Source organism: Atractosteus spatula, chromosome 12 (assembly GCF_055471065.1).
Source record: "Atractosteus spatula isolate fAtrSpa1 chromosome 12, fAtrSpa1.hap1, whole genome shotgun sequence".
NCBI classification, from domain to species: domain Eukaryota; kingdom Metazoa; phylum Chordata; class Actinopteri; order Semionotiformes; family Lepisosteidae; genus Atractosteus; species Atractosteus spatula.
The window spans coordinates 27,439,568-27,459,465 of record NC_142717.1 but is presented as its reverse complement, the minus strand read 5'-3'; the positions used below and the strand labels follow the sequence as shown (position 1 = coordinate 27,459,465).

Sequence of the window (19,898 nt, the reverse complement as noted above, 5' to 3'; positions counted from 1 at the left end):
AGTGTCGCACGTGGGTTTGACTCGGGGAGTTTCATCAGACAGCACTGCCGGTTTTCAGTTTCATTTATTGGCATTGGATTAGAAAATTATTCCAAGTCTGTTTAAGACCATCTCGATCCGTTTTAAAAAGGGGGTGAGTTTTATTGTCGTTGCTCCAAAACAGGGATTCAATTTAGATTTGATCATGTCGATCGATCTGTAATGAGTAGAAGTTCTGTTGCTAAAATGTGTGGAAGTTTACATTAACGGTGCTGTCTTCGAAGAAGAAGAGTAAAAATGTTGTGGACTCTTAAATTTGCACATTTAATATATCATTAGTTTTTTTTATCCTGGTATTAAATACTTTAAAATGTAGATTTTTCTCCTTATGTGTATCAGAGACCTGCAGGTGAATTGTAGGCGGGGAGGTCATGTGTACCATCTGCAGGACAGTTGATGGATCTGCTAAACGCAGTTGCAATAATTACAGTAGCACAGTGTGATTATTTTATCTCTGATTGTGTGGCATGAATGAGAATCGGGAAGATGACTAGTGGAATCGCTGACAGGTCAAGTGCAATATAAGGCGTAGAATTGATCACCCTGAATATAATGCGAAATCAGATCCCTCTTTTTGCTCCTTGTTATCTATCATGTCTGCAACTCACTAGCATAGTTATACAAAGAAGAAATAAAGCTGCAAAATAAGTTAAGATGGAAGGCGAATTGATCCTTCTATAGCAACCTTTATGGTGTGGCATCCCAGGGTGTTATAAATGTTTTTAAAAGCAAATACATATCTAGTTAACACTTTTAAAAATAAACGTTTTCAGATTTCTTTGAAAGTCTTTGTGGTACAGATTCTAACAAGAGGTTAAGAAAAATAGGGCATAACAGCTAATGGGTCTAAATTGACTGATGTCATCTGAAGCTGATGTCTAGAAACAAACAGGAAGTCTGCATCTGTTCAAATCAAATGAAAGACTTCTAACATAAATGGAGAGAGTGGACCAAATGTGACACTAAATGGATGCATTATACTTTTACTGTTATGAATGTATTTGCAGGTGTATGCATGGAAATATGTAGAGTGCAAGGCCGATAGCCGCCAGAGAGCAATTCAGTTTTCAAACAGGAAAATGAGTCTGTTGTGATGGTCTAGCCCAGCTGAATCATGAGCTTACAGAAGGCAGGGCTGCTCTGTAGCGAGGTGTTCAGCCAGCAGGAAGCCTGCCTAAGACCTGAGTGTCTTGACTGCTTGTTCTGTTTTGGAGCCTTCCTGAAAGCTCTGTTTCCGGGCTGGTGAGGCCAGCATTTTTTCTGTAGAGGTTTTGGTGATTCTAGATATAAGATTAAAAAAAAAAAACTTTCATCTATGCTTAATGACCAATTGTAACTTTATATATATATTTTCCTAGAGGCCCTATCAACTCAACAAAACATACTTTTAGGGCATTCCGTGTGAATTTAACAAGACAGTGTCATATTGTGAAAAAGCACAATATTAATAAAAGCAATTTTATAGAAAATATGAAATGCAAGCAGTAATAATCCTAATAGTCCCTGGGATTTGGCTGTTTATATACATGGAGTGGGGGCAGAACACCTGAAAACATACCCAAATGAATTAAAAAGCTAACAGTGTTTGCGGTGATATGATATAGCGAATTTACATCTATTGGATCCAGTAGGCCTCTGTTTTTTTCTTTTCTTTCCTTTCTGCCACACTATTTAACGAAACTGCTCATCTTGCATTTCTTTTTTTTATCTGCAGCATGGCAACTTTGTACGTATCTGGGCACCCAGATGATTTCCGTTGCCAGCTTGCCCTTGTGGCAGCGGAGTTCTCTCCCTCGAAGCCGGCTGTCAGCGTGGCTACAGCGCCCCCCGGTGGCCAGGCCTTGCCATGTCTGGTGACGAGCGACGGCCTGGTCCTGTCTGGGGCCCCGGCTGTGAGCTATTTCCTGTGTCCGGACCAGATGTGTGGGACTGGGCTACGGGACTCCGCTCTGGTCCATCAGTGGCTGAGCTTTGCCAACATTGAGTTGACCCCGGTGGCTTGTGCTGTGGCTTTTCCCCTGCTGGGGGCGCTGAAGGCCAACAATCAGGTGAGAGAGGTTCAGTGAGCACAAGAGGTGAGACAGTTTATCTCAGTACCTTCCCAGTTTGGCTCGGTGTCTCCCTATCTCCCCCTAGTGGGCTAATGATATGATTCAGGCTTACATAGCGGCCGTGGGCCATGGTGAGCAAGACCTTTACAAGATGATCAACTTGGGAGCCGTGAGATGTGCTTTTGCATTACTCCTTTGGCCTGTGTGATTCTGCAGGCCGTGGAGCGTGCCCGGGCAGAACTGCAGAAGATCCTAGAGGTGCTCGATGCCCACCTGAGACTGAGGACCTACCTGGTGGGGGAGGCGGTGACGTTGGCTGACATCACCATGGCGACCACTCTGCTGCTGCCCTTCAAATATGTGAGCCATTTTCTGCTTTTCCTCCTGAGATTCTGCTGCCTCATCGTCTTACTGTGGGCCTTCGCATTTAGAGAGCTCATGACGTCTCAAGAAGACTAGTACATTAATACTTGTCTCGCACCAGAAGAAGGCTCCACAGCTAAAACGCTGTTTTCTTTCTTCTTTTTTCAGTATGGAATAAACCTATTATTTGTTCCTTTGCAGCCTACGCATGCTGACGCAGCTACCCACCTGAACTAGTACATTAAAAGTGTAAATACCAGCAATAATAGGCAGAGGAAACAACAATAGTAAAGCTTCTGGTTCTGATTTTAATAGTAGTTCAATTTTATAAGACAGTTTTTAAGCACTTTGACTACCTGGGTGTCAGGTGTTGTGCCTCATATTACAGTTCACATATTACAGTTCCTTTTCTTAGCCAGCCAGGTTCGTGAACCCAGTGTTGACCATGTAGACCTTGGAGAGGAGAGGATGTTCCTCTGCTGCAGGCTGTGTTTAGTCTACTTCAGAGCTGATGAGTCAGGAGCTGTAGATGGGGTCTCAGTGGGGTTTCTGTTTTGTTTACCAAGCTGACACTGATGTCCTTTTCAAATATCATCCCATCTCGCAAGAAACGGGAGCGGTTTTGGGTAAACAGGGTTCTGTTGATGCAGGTACTGGAACCTGGGCTCCGGAAACCTATCATCAACGTGACCCGTTGGTTTGTGACCTGTTTAAACCAGCCCCGGATCAAGAAGGTGCTGGGAGACGTTGTGCTGTGTGAAAAGGCTGTGCCAGTCAAGGCCTTGCCAGCGGCCGTTAATGGAGTGCCCACGCCCAGCAGTAAGTGAGGGGGGAAGGAGGCCACAACCAGATCCGTGAGGAAATCTGTGTGAGACATTCAGGATAAAGAATGAAAGGGACACTGACTGGTGTAGCCAGTCAACCCTTACCTGCCTCACAAGGATGTGGTGAGAACATGCAAACTCCACAAAGACAGGCATGCCAAATTGGTATTGAGTTTGATACCCTGGAGCTGGGAGACTGGGCTGTATCAGTATCATAGACTGGGCTGTACCAGATGTCTGTTATCTGTGAATTGTTGCACTGTGCTGGGTTTACATGTTTTATGAGTTTATGGTTACAATACTTTGGGTTTCTTTTTTAAACAGTACATAGTTTCTTCTTAAATAATACACTTCACAAATAGTGTATTATTTAAGGATTATATAAACATGGAATTCATTACCAGGTTATATTCTTTGTTCAGAACCTTCAATGTGAAACAGTTTCTCTAGACTGGGCAAGAGAGAGTTCACGTCCTGTCTTCAGTGAGCACTTCTCTCCCTTTGACCTTATGTCCGACTGACATAGTGGTTTCACAGAGCTATAAAACTGGATGGAGAATCATTGCACCCGGAATTCCTGAATTCCCTGTCACTGCAGGCCTGCAGCCGCCTGCCGGCTCCCAGCCCAAGACCGAAGCCCAGCTGAAGAAGGAGGCGAAGAAGAGGGAGAAGCTGGAGAAGTTCCAGCAGAAGAAGGAGATGGAGCAGAAGAAGAAGGAGCAGCAGACTGAGGTGCCTGATACCACCTGTTGTCCCTTACTGCAGTCTTTAATTGGGGTGGGCTTCAGAACTAGATGGAAAAATTAAAAATCAGTCAAAATCCGAAATATGTCCCTTTATTCTTTGAGTCAAAGAATACATAATGAAATGTAAGTGCTAATATAGCAGCTTTTTCTTAAGTACTGGTGGTAAACTAATTTAAAAAGCAGAGCCAGGTTTGATTCTTTTCACTGTCAGCCTCACAACTGTCACCAGAGACAACTGAGAGTTTAATTGTAGTCAGGTAAGGATTTTCTATTAAAATGGAGCGAAGCTGGTAACTGTATGGCCTGATAAAGAAAATAAGCCAATGAAAAGGGACTTTCCTAACTGACTTTACTCTGTGTTCCTACTGAGATCATGATCAAGACTTCTCCTATTCAGACATTCCCTTTAATACGTTTCATTTTTGCCACAGAAAAAGCCTAAACTGGAAAAGAAGGAACTGGGAGTCATCAGCTACAACCTCCCAACACCTCCAGGAGAGAAGAAAGGTCAGTGCCTGATTTTCAGAAGGAGGCAGACAAGCTCCCAGTGACTGAACTGTTATTGTGTTAATGAGCCCAGATTAACAGTGTCTTTAGATACTGACAGAATTACTTTCTGGATGTCAGTGTCAATGTACTATAGTGTTCAGGCCAGTCATTGTGTCTGTATTAACTCCCATTTCTCTCAGTGCAGTTTTAACGTACTATAGTGTCCAGCCAGGAGGTTTGTATAGTAGAGTAAAAATGGAGACCTTTTTGCTGAGCAGAAGAGGAGTTTATTGTGTTTTTAGCCAAAGCGAAGCACCTTCCTTGCAATTAGGAAGATGGTTCCAACAAGAAAAGTTACAGCTGACCTTTTATACACTTACTTGATAAGGAATACAAAGAACTTCAGTCTTAATTAATTTCTGTTGGTTAAGCAAACTTCTGCTTTAATCGGAAGATGTCTGCGTAACTAAGCTATATCAGTGATTTCTTCAAGCGGGTAGTTATAATTGGCCTTCCACACAAAATAATTCTTTGTGATTCTTAAAACAAGCATTCTTTGTGGCTGCAGGCCCTTAGTCTTATCGGCAGCAGATACTGAAATGTTGCAGCTGGCATTTTGCTGAAACAGATAAAGAATTTTGAACCCTTCAGTATTAACCCCTGTCTCTCTCTCTAGATGTGAAGTGCCCAATGCCTGATTCCTACAGCCCCCAGTATGTGGAGGCAGCCTGGTATCCTTGGTGGGAAAAAAACGGCTTCTTCAAACCAGAATATGTGGTGAGGGGAAAAAACTATGGCTCTGAGGCCCGCTTCCGGATTCGTATTTTAAAAAGAATATCAGATACAGCAAAAGCACTTCATTTACCTTTAATTCAGAATTGTTGGAGATGCATATTTATGAAACTCTGCTTTCTCTCTCTCTTTTGAAATCCAGCGGAAGGATATATCAGAGCCCAACCCCAAAGGTGTGTTCATGATGTGTATCCCTCCGCCTAATGTGACTGGATCTCTCCACCTTGGCCACGCTCTCACCAACTCCATCCAGGACTCGCTGACCCGCTGGTGAGTGCGGGTTTGTGTGTGTCTTTAGAGCTCGTGCCTGCCTGTCTCCATCTCTGGAAGTGTGTTTGCGTGTCCACGTGTGCCGATGTGAGTTGTGTTGCTGTAAATGCTGTTCACTACCCATCCGTCGGCCCCTGTCTGTGTGCAGTCCCAGTGATGCCAACCTGTCTCTGTGTCTCACTCAGGCACAGGATGCGCGGCGAGACCACGCTGTGGAACCCGGGCTGCGACCACGCCGGTATCGCCACCCAGGTGGTAGTTGAGAAAAAGCTGTGGCGGGAGCAGGGCAAGACGCGGCACGACCTCGGCCGAGACGCCTTCATCGCCGAGGTGTGGAAGTGGAAGAACGAGTAAGTAGAGTAAATGGTTCCCCGACGTTCCAAAGGAAGGTGCTTCTGAGACAAGTTCTTTATAGACGATTATCCCTCCTGTGTCTTTATAGATCTCAGTCATGAGGTCTTCACTCCTGTCAGCTGGGACGGTCAGCCAGCCGAGCAGAGGAATCACTTTCAGATCTGTGCAGTTTAATGCAAAGTCCACACAGATCACAGGCGCTTTGAGAAGCCACATTTAAAGGCGCTATATGAAATAGTTTATTATTATTACACTGATAGATCAGTGCTGCTTAATCCTTGCATTGTTTCAGTAATAGTGTTGTTGTATACCTTGGTAAAAGCACAGTAAACCTTAATAAATCTCAGTGAAATCATGCTACAGAGTAGGGAGGTGACCTAAAGTAAAACACAAATCCATGACACCTGGTGTAAACTCAGCAAAAGCGTGCTCAGAAGCTACAAAACCGCCCTGCAGGTATATTTCAGGTATAAGACTGATGTTTCATTTTCCTACCAGGAAAGGCGATCGTATCTACCACCAGCTAAGGAAGTTAGGTTCATCTCTGGACTGGGACCGGGCCTGTTTCACCATGGACTCCGTGAGTACGAGATGAATTTCTAATGGGTTCTTGAAGCTACAGTGCAGAGGTCACAGACGAAGGGGGCAGTACCACACAATTAATTTACTGTAACGTCGCCATTTCTGAAGAAAACTGGTGAGCATTTTGAATTTACAAGGAAAACAGATATTTATTATGTATGTAATGTAAATTATACAATTACCCCCCTTGGAAACAGTTCCTTTCCCAGAGCAGGCAGTGGAGACATAATCGTCTTGTAGCCGACTCCTTCTGTACATAGCCAGTAGCCAACAGCCATATCACCCTACAGCTCACAGCTGGCAGTCCACAGAAGCTAAGCAGGTGTGAGCCTGGTCAGTACCTGGATGGGAGACCCCCTGGGAAAAACTAAGATTGATATTGGAACAGGTATTAGAGGGGCCAGTAGGGGGCACTCACCCTGCAGTCTTTGTGGGCCCTAATGCCCCAGTATAGTGATGGGTGAGTCTGTAAAAAAGTGCCGTCCTTCAGATGAGACGTAAAACCGAGGTCCTGACTCTCTGTAGTCATTAAAAATCCCAGGGCATTTCTCGAAAAGAGTAGGGGTATAACCCTGGCGTCCTGGACAAACATCTTATTGGCCTTTACCAATCATGGCCTCCTAATAATCCCTGTCTATGAATTGGCTTCATTACTCTGTTCTCCTCCCCACTGATAGCTGATGTGTGGTGAATGTTCTGGAGCAACAATGGCTGCTGTTGCAGCGTTCAGGTGGGGCTGCACATCGGTGGTGGTGGAGGGGAGTCCCCATTACCTGTAAAGTGCTTTGAGTGGAGTGTCCAGAAAAGCGCTATACAAGTGTAAGGAATTATTATTATTAATTAGTAGTGTAGTCTTATAGTGGAGAGTGAGGTATGGTAACAGAAGGACTTGCAGTCACCCAGGACCTCAGTTTGTCTTCTCCACCGGAAGGACAAAGCACATGCAGGTTCAGCGGCTCAGTCAGGGAGGACACAGTGGGCTTGGAATATTTACACACATCCTCTGCCCCCCCTTTCCATTAACCCAGAGCCTCTTTCCTGTTTGTGCTCCAGAAACTTTCATATGCTGTGCAAGAGGCATTCGTACAAATGCACGAGGAAGGAGTGATCTACCGCAGCAAACGGCTGGTGAACTGGTCCTGCACCCTAAACTCCGCCATCTCCGACATTGAGGTGGGTTTGATGACAGATAATTTATGTGGTTTCAGTCATCCGCGAACATATTGGTCTGCTTTTAAGTCTAGCTTTGAAACTGTCCTGTTTAAACCGTACCAATGATGCAGTCCATTTGAACAGATTTATTTATGTATTTGTCAAAGTGTTATGTTTATTCTTGAGATTCAAGCTATATACCATGTTGTTTGAGCCCATGCGGTTTACTGTCAGACAGCGCCCAGTCATTCTGGTCAGTAACGTCAGGCTGTGTCTTTCTGCAGGTGGATAAAAAGGAGCTGAGTGGGCGGACTCTGCTGCCTGTCCCGGGGTACAAGGACAAGGTCGAGTTCGGGGTACTGGTGTCCTTTGCCTACAAGATCGAGGGCTCTGGTGAGCGATCAAAAACCACACATCTCCCTTTCCATAATATCTAAAACCACATAGGCACATCACTGTCCAGGGTGTGGTGTCACCATGGAAATTTGATAAACACAGTATACCTAATAATACTTTAAAAGTTTATGAAAAGTACTCTTGAGTCCATAATACGTAACTAGGAAACAGACCTTTTTTGTACTAACTTAAAAACAGCGTTAATTATTTCCTCCTTCAAGCCTCGTGATGGGAAAGACCTACTGTAGAGCACTGAACGTTGGAGCTTTTCCCATCCAAAAAACAGTGTCAGTTTTATTTTGGTGGTTTCTCACTCTCTCAGGCCTACTGCAGTCTCTTTGAGCCTCTACTCTCGGTTTCAGATGAAGAGGTTGTCGTGGCGACCACCCGTATCGAGACCATGCTGGGTGATACCGCCGTGGCTGTGCACCCCCAGGACCCCCGCTACCAGGTCAGCGCTCTTCCGTCGCGCGCTTCGTTTTTAAACACTAAAAAGGGTTTCTTTAGCCTCTGACCGAAACCTGACTTGCGCCTCTCTCGCAGCATCTGAGAGGCAAGACCGCTACTCACCCCTTCTGCGATCGGAAGATGCCCGTGGTGTTTGACGAGTTTGTGGACATGAGCTTTGGGACAGGTGAGGGACAGAGTCTGTGCGGGAGCTGTGTTACAGCTGTGTAAGGATGATGGACAGTTCCAGTGCTGAGGTATATGTCTTCTCGACAGAGAGGTTGAGCTACTCCCGGCCTGGGCTGGGGACAGGCAGTCATGGCCTCCTGTTTCTCCTGTGCAGGAGCGGTTAAGATCACACCGGCCCACGACCACAATGATTACGAGGTGGGGCTGCGCCAGGGCCTGGACTTCATTAACATCCTGGATGACAACGGCTTCCTCATCAATGTGCCAGAACCATTCCTGGTAAATCTCTTGCTTCTGAGCCTTTTCCCAGTTCAGTCCAGTGGGATGTGGGTTCAGAGCAGGTGTTCCAGTCTGTATATCTGTGTATTGTAGCTCAGCAGGGTTATAGTTAGTGTTCATTCAGTCTGTGGGTGTGTATTAACCCCAATCTCTCAGTGCAGTGTTAATGGACTATAGTGTCCAGTGTGTCTGTATTAACCCCTCTCTCTCTCAAAGCAGTGTTAATGTACTGTGGTGTCCAGTCAGTCAGTGTGTCTGTATTAACCCCTCTCTTTCTCAGTGCAGTGTTAATGGACTGTAGTGTCCAGTCAGTCAGTGTGTCTGTATTAACCCCTCTCTCTCAGTGCAGTGTTAATGGACTGTAGTGTCCAGTCAGTCAGTGTGTCTGTATTAACCCCTTTCTCAGGGAATGAAGAGGTTTGATGCCAGGAAGGCAGTTCTCCAGGCTCTGAAGGATAGAGGCCTATTCAGGGAGGTGAAGGACAACCCTATGGTCGTTCCTGTCTGCAGGTGAGCATCACATCCACCTTCCCATCCTTAGAAAAGTAGTGTGAACTTTTTCTTGGGTGAATGTGTCTGAATTCTCACGCTGCCGTCTCTGCAGCCGCTCGAAGGATGTGGTGGAGCCGCTGATGAAGCCGCAGTGGTACGTGAACTGTGCGGAGATGGGTCGGCAGGCCGCCGAGGCCGTCCGCTCAGGAGAGCTGAGGATCGTCCCCGAAACCCACACCAAGACCTGGTTCAACTGGATGGACAACATCAGGTGAAGTAACACAGTGCAAGCTAAGCCTCATCACAGGACTAGGATATAAGGAGAGAAGAGCCTAATTTTGGCAAAGGTGCTGAATGCTGTGTGTTTTTGTCCTGCAGGGACTGGTGCATCTCTCGGCAGCTGTGGTGGGGTCACCGGATCCCGGCCTACTTTGTGACTGTCGATGACCCCTCAGTCCCAGCTGGGGAGGTAAGGCTTCTTGTTCTGTCAGTAATTTCTGCTATTCAGTCTGCCCTGGAGATAGTGACGGGTATATAGTCTGTGCTTAACAGTGTTTCTGTAGCATCTCATTGGAGTAAGATAGGGGTGTAAATCATGTTGTACAAAATACATTGCACTCTTGTATGATCTGGCCTTCCCACAGTTCATAGTTTTTTGTTGTTCAAGACTAAAGTGACTCCTTTAGCCTGTTTGCTTTCACATGATACAGTTGCAAGTTTGGGAAATGTTTGTCACAATAGTAGACAAACACAATCTGCTTAAACTAATAACACACAAATAATTGGTCAGTAACCAACCTTTGTGTGCCTTTTTTATACCTCCAACCCACACCTCCAATCTCATCTAATTGATTGGAACACCTGACTCAAATTAGCTTTTGGAGAAGTTATTAGCTTAGAGGTTCACATACTTTTTCCAGACTGGACTGTGAATGTTTAAATGATGTGTTCAATATTGACAAGAAGAAATACAATTGTTTGTGTTATTAGTTTAAACAGATTGTGTTTGTCTATTATTATGACTAAGTTTAAGATCAGACCACATTTTTATGAGTAATTAATGCAGAAATCCAGGTAATTCCAAAGGGTTCAAAAGCTTTTTCTTGCAACTGTAGCTGACAAGCAAAACTAGGAAAGTTCATAGATCCCATTAACACAGGGGCACACTGGGACAATTAAAGTGAAGAAAAGTTAGGCAGGAAGGGATTCATCCTTTAGGAAATGCTTTATTAATTTGACCTTATTTGTGTTTAGGACATGGATGGGAAGTATTGGGTCAGTGGCCGCACTGAAGATGAGGCCCGACAGAAGGCAGCTAAGGTGTTTGGAGTCACAGCTGACAAGATCTCCCTCCGGCAGGGTGAGCTATGGTCTTTAACCACTGGACCAGCGGGCTTCTTCATACAACAAGATTTGCACCTTAAACCTTGGGAACAGTTGGCATACTGGTGTAACAAGCCCTGTATGCTAAAGACTGGACCAGCTGACCTGGTATAACAAACCCTGCAGCTTAACCACTGGACCATCTTGTAACTTTTTAAAAATACGGACTTGTTCTTATCAAGCCATAAACCATAGCACATACTGTAGATCCAGTTCCAGCGCGAATTAGCTGAGTTCTGTTTTGAAAACGAAACAGTCATGTTGCTACCTTGTACCCTTGTGATCTCATTAGATCTCCCCTAGCCTTTCTTAGCTTGTTAATGGTCAGTTATGGGTTAGAAGAACGATAAGAAAATCAGGTTCCCACTGTATGTGGTGTTGATGATCCAGTAGATGGCACTCTTCCTTCTGGACAAAAATTCCCAATTCAGTGCCTCAGTATGATTTCCAAAGACACCATGCTATAGAAGGTGCCAGAGATTAGGTGACATGTTAAGCCAAGGTCCTTACTACTTTCATTAAACATCTCAAGATATTATTCTTAGGAGTAGGAGTGATAACATGACATAAACTTAAGATTATTCCACAGTCTCTTTCAGATATGAAAATAGTGTTCTCTACCTGTATTAGGTCAGCTGTTATAACCAAAGCTAAAAGATGGTGCTTGAACATGACTCGGACACAGAAGGAATGGCTTTGACTTTCATTTCAATCCAAACTTGATGAGATCTTGCAGTTTGCAATAAGGAGTTCATTATGAGTACTATTTGTCTTTAATATTAGGACATACTGTTCGTGCAAAATTAAAGAATGGAATCTAAACTCACGCTCCACTTGCACTGCTTACACTGTACATATGTGTAGGAAAGGCCTCAGGCTTTTGTGGTATAGTGTTACCAACCGTGGAGTGGGCACATAGGGCAAGATGAAATTATTTTTGTTCTGTTTTACCTGTCTCATAGATGAGGACGTGCTGGACACCTGGTTCTCCTCTGGGATCTTCCCCTTCTCCATTTTCGGCTGGCCCAATGAGGTAACGATTAGCACCCTGCTTTCTCTGAGGGTGGTGTGTTTGTCTTCCATCCTCCTGATCCATTTGTTACTTGTGTTTTTTATTGAACATGTAATATCATGTTATAGCTCTTAGTGTGCTGGAGGTGCTCTTTCCAGCATCTGGTTAAGTCACACAGCTCATCTGGGATAAAATGCAAGGCTTGGGAAAACCATCTGTAAGGCCTCTCACTGCTGGGATAACATTGATAACATTGAACCCAAGGTCTTACAATGTTATCTGTTGGAGCCATGTCACTGAAGCCTTACCCGTGCTGGTGGTAAGGTGGTAAGGCTGGTGGCTCTAGTCATTCAGAGATGTTAAACTGTAGACTGTAGCACCTCCTCCTGGAGAATGCTTTCACTGCAGAGGCTGGTCATACCCTGCCCTGCCAGACAGTAACAATCCAATCAATTTCAAATGGCAAATTTCCCTTATTTCTTCACTCTTCAAATTTCAAGCTTGTTCCTAATATTGTTTATTTGATTGCCCCATTTCCAAGGGAACCTTTTTTCTTTCCTCTTTGTTTTTGTTCTCTTTTATTTCTGACTTCTGCACAAAGTATAGGAATCACATATATTGTAATGATGTTAACATAAAGGAACATTAGAGCTGAAAAAATGTGTTGACAAACTTACTCCTTCCCTCTCCCTGTCTCCAGTCCAAGGACCTGCAGGTTTTCTATCCTGGGACTCTTCTTGAGACGGGACATGACATTCTGTTCTTCTGGGTGGCCCGCATGGTCATGATGGGGCTGAAACTGACCGGCAAACTGCCCTTCAAGGAGGTGAGGGTGCAGGATTGTTGTCAGGAGGGGGCAAGAGGGACACGAGAGCCAATTTAAAAAGTTTGATCTGTCTGTTGTCACTGTGCTCATTTTGATTTTAACTGATTTTTTTTAAATATTCGGCTTTATGAATTCATACGTTTAGGTAAGTTGACAACAAGCAGAGATTAGTATGGCTATTGTGTAAGAATTTGTGAGAGAGCATTGTGTTGTATGACAGGTAAACATGTAATGTCTGAAATGTGATATGATATGTGATATGAAACTGCAATGTAAAGTGTAGTTAAGTATGATTAGTTTCGTTTTTGTTGCTTTAATCTCAGCATTGACTGATCTGTTTCCCAGTTAAGGAGCTGCTTTTCAATGATCAATTCAGGTGTAAAGGTTTTTGTGTCGTTAGTCCCTCATGATAGCTTTATACAGTAGGTGAGAGTTATATTGCATGTTTCCCCCCACAGGACTTTCCTAATCTCCGAGCCCATTAAACTCACATTCTAGCCCTGTATTCTTTTCAATATAGCACAGTATAAATTTAAAATGGTTAATAATGACAAAAAACATCCTGTACTCTAGGGGGAGGTGTATTGGAACGTGCTGAATGTGTAATACAGATGTTTGAAGCCATGAAAGAACCAGTGTGTGGTAAAAGCCCGTACTGACAAATGCATCTGAGTCCCCAGTATTTATAGCAGCTCTCTGTTTCAGGTGTACCTGCATGCGGTGGTGAGAGATGCCCACGGTAGGAAGATGAGCAAGTCGCTGGGCAACGTTATCGACCCGCTGGATGTGGTGACCGGGATCTCGCTGGAAGTGAGAACAATAACGTAATGATGTTGTGCTTGTGGGCAGGGGGTATCTTCAAAATGTCTGTATTCATACCCCCTTACATTCCAAAAGAACTCCCCCTCCACTCTCAGCCTCTCGCCCTGCTGTAGTCCTTGTCACGGAGGGGCGATGTGTTGGCAAGTTTTCTAGGTGTCTTTAAAGCAGCGGCACCTGAAGTGCCCAGAAAAGAGAACAGTTAAACTATTGAGCCATCAATGGGCTAAGGTCGTTATGAGCCTGAATGGACTGAAACCTTGTCCATGCCCTCTGGACTGGGGATGATGGGCCTGTCTAACTGGAGACCAGGCGGCTGCCTAACTTAATCAGGAATGGAACTCTACCCCAGTTGGTGGGTTTGGAATTTTTATTGAAGTGGAGAGAAGTAGTGACAAGACAGGAGAGAGTGGTTTAAAGCTTTATAACCCATAACTTCATGTCTGAATTCCTCCTGGATAAATAGACAGACTATCAAATAGTGGATATGAAAGGGACTTAGACCAGAGCTGTGGCAAATAACTGTATTTTTTTTTTGTGGAACTGATTAGATGGAGTCAGGCTCAAAGAAGGATTGTTGTATGTGATTTGTGTCTACTCCTGAGTGCTTTTATGTGGTCAGTGTTAGGGATCTAGTATTGAAAGTTTTAGGCTCTAAGACTCATGCTGAAATATTTTTTTTTTTACTTTTTACATTTCTTAGGTCTTAAAACTATTTGACTTTTAAGCTATAGCCTGTTAATTACTCCACTTCCAATTAATTATTGGTGAATTAAAGAAGCCTGACCAGTGGAGGTCTGTAATTACAGTTATAGCCACACTTGCTAGTGCTGTTACAGCATATCATTTCTGTAAATTACTTGTATTCAAACTAGTGTCAGGCGTAAATTAAGTATTTGATGACATCACATTTCATAACACCCTCAGCGTTGCACCTTGCTGAATCCGCTCTCTCTTCACCCCCAGGGCCTCCACGACCAATTGGCCGACAGCAACCTGGACCCCGTGGAGATTGAACGAGCCAAACAGGGGCAGGTGTGTCTTCCTTTGAGAAAATCTTTCTTTTTTACCTGCATCCTTTTCTGCAGGAAGTGATTCTTTTCAGGACTCTAACATGTCTTTACCCTTTGTCGAGGGGAAGCCTAGGTTTTCAGAAACGCTTCTGTCTCTTCCGGACTTAGTCTGGGGCCGTTTTGTAATGATGTTGTGAATTTTCTGTTTCAGAAAGCTGACTACCCCAATGGGATTCCAGAGTGTGGGACAGACGCCCTGCGCTTCGCTCTGTGTGCTTACACCAGCCAGGGTAATAATATTACACTCTCTGTGTGCTCACACCGGCCAGGGTAATAATATTCCACTCTCTGTTTTTTTTGTTTGTTTGTTTCTTTATTAGCCCTATACAATTTCTTGCATTAGGAATTTGTCTTTTCGCATACCCCAGCTTTTCTCAATGAGACACAGACAGGGAGAGAAGCTTGGGGTCAGAGTGCAGGGTCAGCCATTGTACAGCGCCCCTGGAGCAGTTAGGGTTAAGGGCCTTGCTCAGGGGCCCAACGGAGTAGGATTCTTCTGCCGGCCGCGGTATTTGAACCAGCAACCTTCCAGTCACAGGCACAGATCCTTAGCCACAGAGCCCTGTACGCTCACACTGGCCAGAGGAACTTTCTCTGCACTTCCTGTGCGCTCACTGCAGCTGGAGTAATTCCATCAATCTCTTAGGTATTTTTTCCCTCTTTTCCCCTTCTGTTTGTGACAGGCCGTGACATCAACCTGGATGTGAACCGCATCCTGGGGTACAGGCACTTCTGTAACAAGCTGTGGAACGCCACCAAATTCGCCATCCGGGGGCTCGGAGACAACTTCGCACCGAAGAGGGCAGCGCAGGTGAGCTGCAAGAGAGAGGGTGGAGGTGAAATGTAGCTTCAAAGAGAAATTATTGTGTTTTTAGCTCAATAATGAATTAAAACTACATTCCTCTGATCTAGCTTCCCTGTCGGTCTTTGTTTGGTAGTGTAACAGGATAAAAAATGACAATGCTTCTACAATCTGGTTTCAGGCTTGTTATCGGTCTTATTTTACTATTTAATTTCTCTCTCTAGTAATGCTATCCTGTACATGTGAAGGCTGTTACACTATTTCAATACAGTAACACTCTCCTGTACACTAGAGGATGATGGCATGTTCTCAGCTCTGTCTGCCATGTGCCATGCTTGACTGACATCTTTCTCGATTCTTTTCTCCTAGCTGGGTGGACAGGAGTCCCTGGTCGATCGCTGGATTCTGTCTCGGCTCTCTCACGCTGTGGAGCTCTGTGACTCTGGGTTCAAGAGCTATGATTTCCCAGGCATTACTACGGCGGTCTACAACTTCTGGCTGTATGAGCTGTGTGACGTCTATCTGGTATTGGCATTCTCCTTTTTTAAATAGCCTTATGGTGCCGACATGCTCCTCTGTAAAGCTTTATCTGTACAATATTTATCTTGCCTTCTTGACTCTCTCTTTATACAGAAGGGCCTCCTGTGTTTTGTGCTGAATGCCTCTGCTTTTATTTTCTTGTGGTGACACCAGGTCCTCTATTTACTGATTATCCTGCAGCACAGCCCCTTGGGTCTCTTGGTGGAATCCTTTTTTAGGAGATTCAAAAAATTTGTAGCTTCTTTCAGCAGATTCAGAAGGTTCAGAAATCTTTCTTAGAAGATTTTTAGCACTTAGAACACAAGAAAGGTTCTAAATAAGAGGGGCTAAGAAGCCTAGTAGTAGCTTAATGATTGACACAAACATTCAGTCTGTATAAATCATTAAGACAATAGTAGCTTATTGATTTGAGAATCTCATCCATATACATTTTGGAAGAAACCAGAGTATATCAGCTTCAACAACATGGCAGAGTAGCTTGTTCCTGTCCCCCACAACCCTTTGTATAAAACAGTGCCTCCCGTTCTCAGTTTAAAGTTTACTGCTTGTGTCCCCTGGCTTGTGTTTGACTTTTGATCCTGAAGATGTTTATAAGATTCAGTTTGTCAGTGCTATTATGTGTTTGAATCGGGTCCCCTCATTGTCTTCTCTGTTCAAAACGGAAGAGCTTCATGTCAAAGTAGGGTATTCCTTTAAACCTGTGGATATATTTGGTTGTTCTTATCTGTACTGATTCCCAAGCAGCAGTTTCCTCAATGGAACACACAGTATTGGATGTGACCCTGCAGGTGCCTTCTGTTGGTATACTCATACATAAGACAAGAGTCTATGGTCAAGAGTATCTTATGCTACACTTCTCTTGCAGGAATGCCTAAAGCCCGTGTTCACAGGAAGTGATGTCAACGCTGTGGCCGTCTCCAGGGAGACATTGTACACCTGCCTGGAGGTGGGGCTGCGGCTCCTGAGCCCTCTAATGCCATTTGTCACCGAGGAGCTCTTCCAGCGGTTGCCGAAGCGCTCCGCCCAGGCCCCCCCCAGTATCTGCGTCTCGCCTTACCCAGAGACATCGGAGGTAAACGATTTCCAGAGAAAGTGTCCCACTGCTCTCATTTGGAAATTTTAATTGTTAGGAATTATGAAAGGATTTGTTGTCTCAGACATTGCTATAACCTTCCTTTTTTTCCATCTTTCTCAGTTCTGCTGGAGAAGCGAAGAGGCTGACAGGAATATGGAGTTCATCATGACAGTTGTCAGGACCATCCGCTCTCTCAGGGCCGACTACAACCTCACCAAGACCAAGGCTGACTGTGAGTTGAACTTCATTTTTCTAGGTTTGAATCAATAAATGATAAATGATGTGTGCGTTCGGACATTTAAGATATTTTTGTAGATGCTTAGCATTTATGTGCTATTTCTTTTATTCCCCTTTAAACAGGACAGGGCTCACTGTAGAACTGACTTGCTTGTGCAGAACAGAGATGGCATGAGATATTTTGTAATCTGGAATTACCAGCTAAAACATTGGAATTATTACACTCAGTACAGACAGTAACCATTTACACAAATCAAGTGTTCAGTTCCTCTTTAGCACTGCTTCTGTGAGATGGTTTTGGTGTGTTTCCTCCCTTCTGGCTAGTGATTTCTCAGACAGGGAGCATTGTTCTGGAAGTTTCTCTGGATTTGGATATTTCTCATTTTCCCGCCTCCCTGTGTTCCAGGTTACCTGCAGTGTCTGGACGCAGAGACAGACAGCCTGGTGCAGCAGTATAGTCCTTACATCCAGACTCTGTCCTCCTCCAAGTCTGTGGTAGCACTGCAGGCTGAGATGCCTCCTGAGGGCTGTGCTGTGGCCATCGCATCGGACAAGTGCACTGTTCACCTGCTGCTGAAGGTGAAGCCCGGCCAAGGCTGCGATATTTAACAGTACTCACTAGGACTGCTGTCAAAGAGCAGGCTGAGCCCTGCGGTCCAAACTGTTGCTGCAGGTTTGAGTGTAGGATGCGTCACCGGGTCATCATAGGTGGGGACAGAATTGGCTGAGCATTGGTCTTGTTAGGTGCACTGCTTCTGGCTGGGGTTTTCTCAGATTTCAGAGTATCAATACACTAAAAAGATACTTGCACACAGGTCTCACCTCATACTGCGGCATTAATAGCAAATGTGCAGTCATTTTAACAGCATGACAACATGATCTGCAGTGCAAGAATTCATTAAGTAAAGTCTAAGTTATCAGTGATAGACAGCCTCATTATTAAGGCACGTGATTGTGGCATAACTAACACCAGTGTAAGACACATTTCATTTTTCTTAGAATAAGCCTTTTGGGAAAATAATTTGCCATTTTTGATGGGGGGGCTGCTGACTTTAATTTTATACAGTATATGAGAAAGGAAGAATTAAAAGTTGTAAAACACGGTTCTGTCTTCCTTGCATAATTATACAGAGAGTGATTTATGCAATATTCTTCCCCATAATTAGCAACTGCATGTTCTAAACACACACCATTAGCCTGAAAGGTGTTCCACGCATGTCTGTGTGTTCATATATTATACACCTAAATCCCCTAATAAGTAGAGGAGGCTTTTTACTGATGCGATGCAGTCTGGTGCCTGCAGTCTGGTGACCGTCTGCTTGTTGTCCGTAGGGCCTGATTGACGCAGAGAAGGAGATCGCCAAGCTGACGGCGAAAGAGGCCGAGCTGCGCAGGCAGCTGGAGAAGCTGCAGGAGCGAATGGCCAAAGCTGACTATCGGGAAAAGGTGCCGGCGAAGGTGCAGGACAGCGACGCTGAGAAGGTGAGGCCTGGGCCAGGAAGCACCTTTATCCGGAACAGTCTGTAGCATTATGTTACATGTTAAGTAACTTAAGAGACAGAGCATGTTTGTTCGTGGTGCTGTCATTTGTTTTACTTATAATTCTACTCCCTGTATCCCATATCACAGATATCAATTTCCCTATGGGATTAATAAAGTATTATCTATCTATCACAGTTGCAGCAGAGCCTGACGGAGCTCCAGAAGGTAGAGGAGGCCATGGCCAATTTCAGGCGCATGCTCTGATCCCAGGATGCTCTTAGGTCCCCTATCCCTGCAGCTTCTTGTATGGACAGGAAGGTAGTGGAGGCCGGTGGAACCCGTCCCATCGTGGATTATGCCGGGAATGTGAAAACATGAGGATCTTGGGAAAACTGACTATTGGCCTGTTGTCAGCGGGGGAATTTTGTCTGTCTTGTCCAATTTGCTAGCACTGTATCTGAAAATAATTGACTTTCAATGTGAATGAGAAAATAAAGTTCATTCCAATAAATGTCAGCAACAGCCTTTTATGAACTGGTGTGATGACTGTGGGTCTTCAGTGACAGAATCAGTACCTTTTCCTTTCTTAAAATTTCTGTTCTGGGAAAACATGTTGATTTCAAATGTTAAATAGCAAAGGCTTGATAAACCACTCTGGGCATTGTTGTCAGACAGGGGTAGGGAGCAGCTGTTGTTCACAAACACCACTCTTTAGGGTATTACAAAATATTGAGTCTCAGAAAGGGGGTGAAAAACAGGAAAGTAAAGAACAGGAATCATTGATCCAGGGGTGATCTGTTGATTCTGGCAGTTCGGATCCTGAAATAATTCTAATAGGGTGTTTTGCAATGGCTGTTAGCCTCTTGAAGTAAATGTGTGGTGAAAAATACACTATTGAGCACAGAAATTCAGTTCACATACAAAATACATTGGACTCCACATTGCACTGATGTTCATTGTCCAGGTGTTCCAATAGGCCAATTTTAAAATCCCTTACGTGACAATAAGTCTGGCCACCAGGCAAAATGACAGTTCTGCATCATCCAGTTGCTGGGGTATCTGCACTTACAGTAGATTTACTGTTAAATTATCTTAAAGGGGAACCGCAATGCTACTTTCATATTTCAGGGTTAGAAATAATTGGCATGGATGAGTGCATTTCAAACCACAATAAAAGTAAAATG

At 44.3% G+C, this 19,898-nt stretch overlaps 1 protein-coding gene across 1 annotated transcript; it reads left to right on the top strand.

The window, feature by feature from the left end:
• On the top strand, positions 1 to 19,236 carry vars1 (valyl-tRNA synthetase 1). Its single transcript, XM_088929624.1, has 31 exons — positions 1 to 133; positions 1,754 to 2,087; positions 2,307 to 2,450; positions 3,104 to 3,272; positions 3,876 to 4,009; positions 4,455 to 4,530; positions 5,189 to 5,289; positions 5,447 to 5,574; positions 5,760 to 5,924; positions 6,427 to 6,508; positions 7,564 to 7,683; positions 7,947 to 8,055; positions 8,421 to 8,509; positions 8,602 to 8,692; positions 8,849 to 8,973; positions 9,380 to 9,483; positions 9,578 to 9,736; positions 9,844 to 9,934; positions 10,720 to 10,825; positions 11,811 to 11,881; positions 12,561 to 12,686; positions 13,392 to 13,496; positions 14,472 to 14,540; positions 14,730 to 14,808; positions 15,262 to 15,389; positions 15,750 to 15,905; positions 16,786 to 16,992; positions 17,116 to 17,227; positions 17,639 to 17,811; positions 18,565 to 18,714; positions 18,910 to 19,236. The coding sequence occupies exons 2-31, from the start codon at positions 1,755 to 1,757 to the stop codon at positions 18,976 to 18,978; spliced, it is 3,771 nt and encodes a 1,256-aa protein (XP_088785750.1). The 5' UTR covers positions 1 to 133; position 1,754; the 3' UTR covers positions 18,979 to 19,236.
• Positions 19,237 to 19,898: the final 662 nt, after the last annotated feature.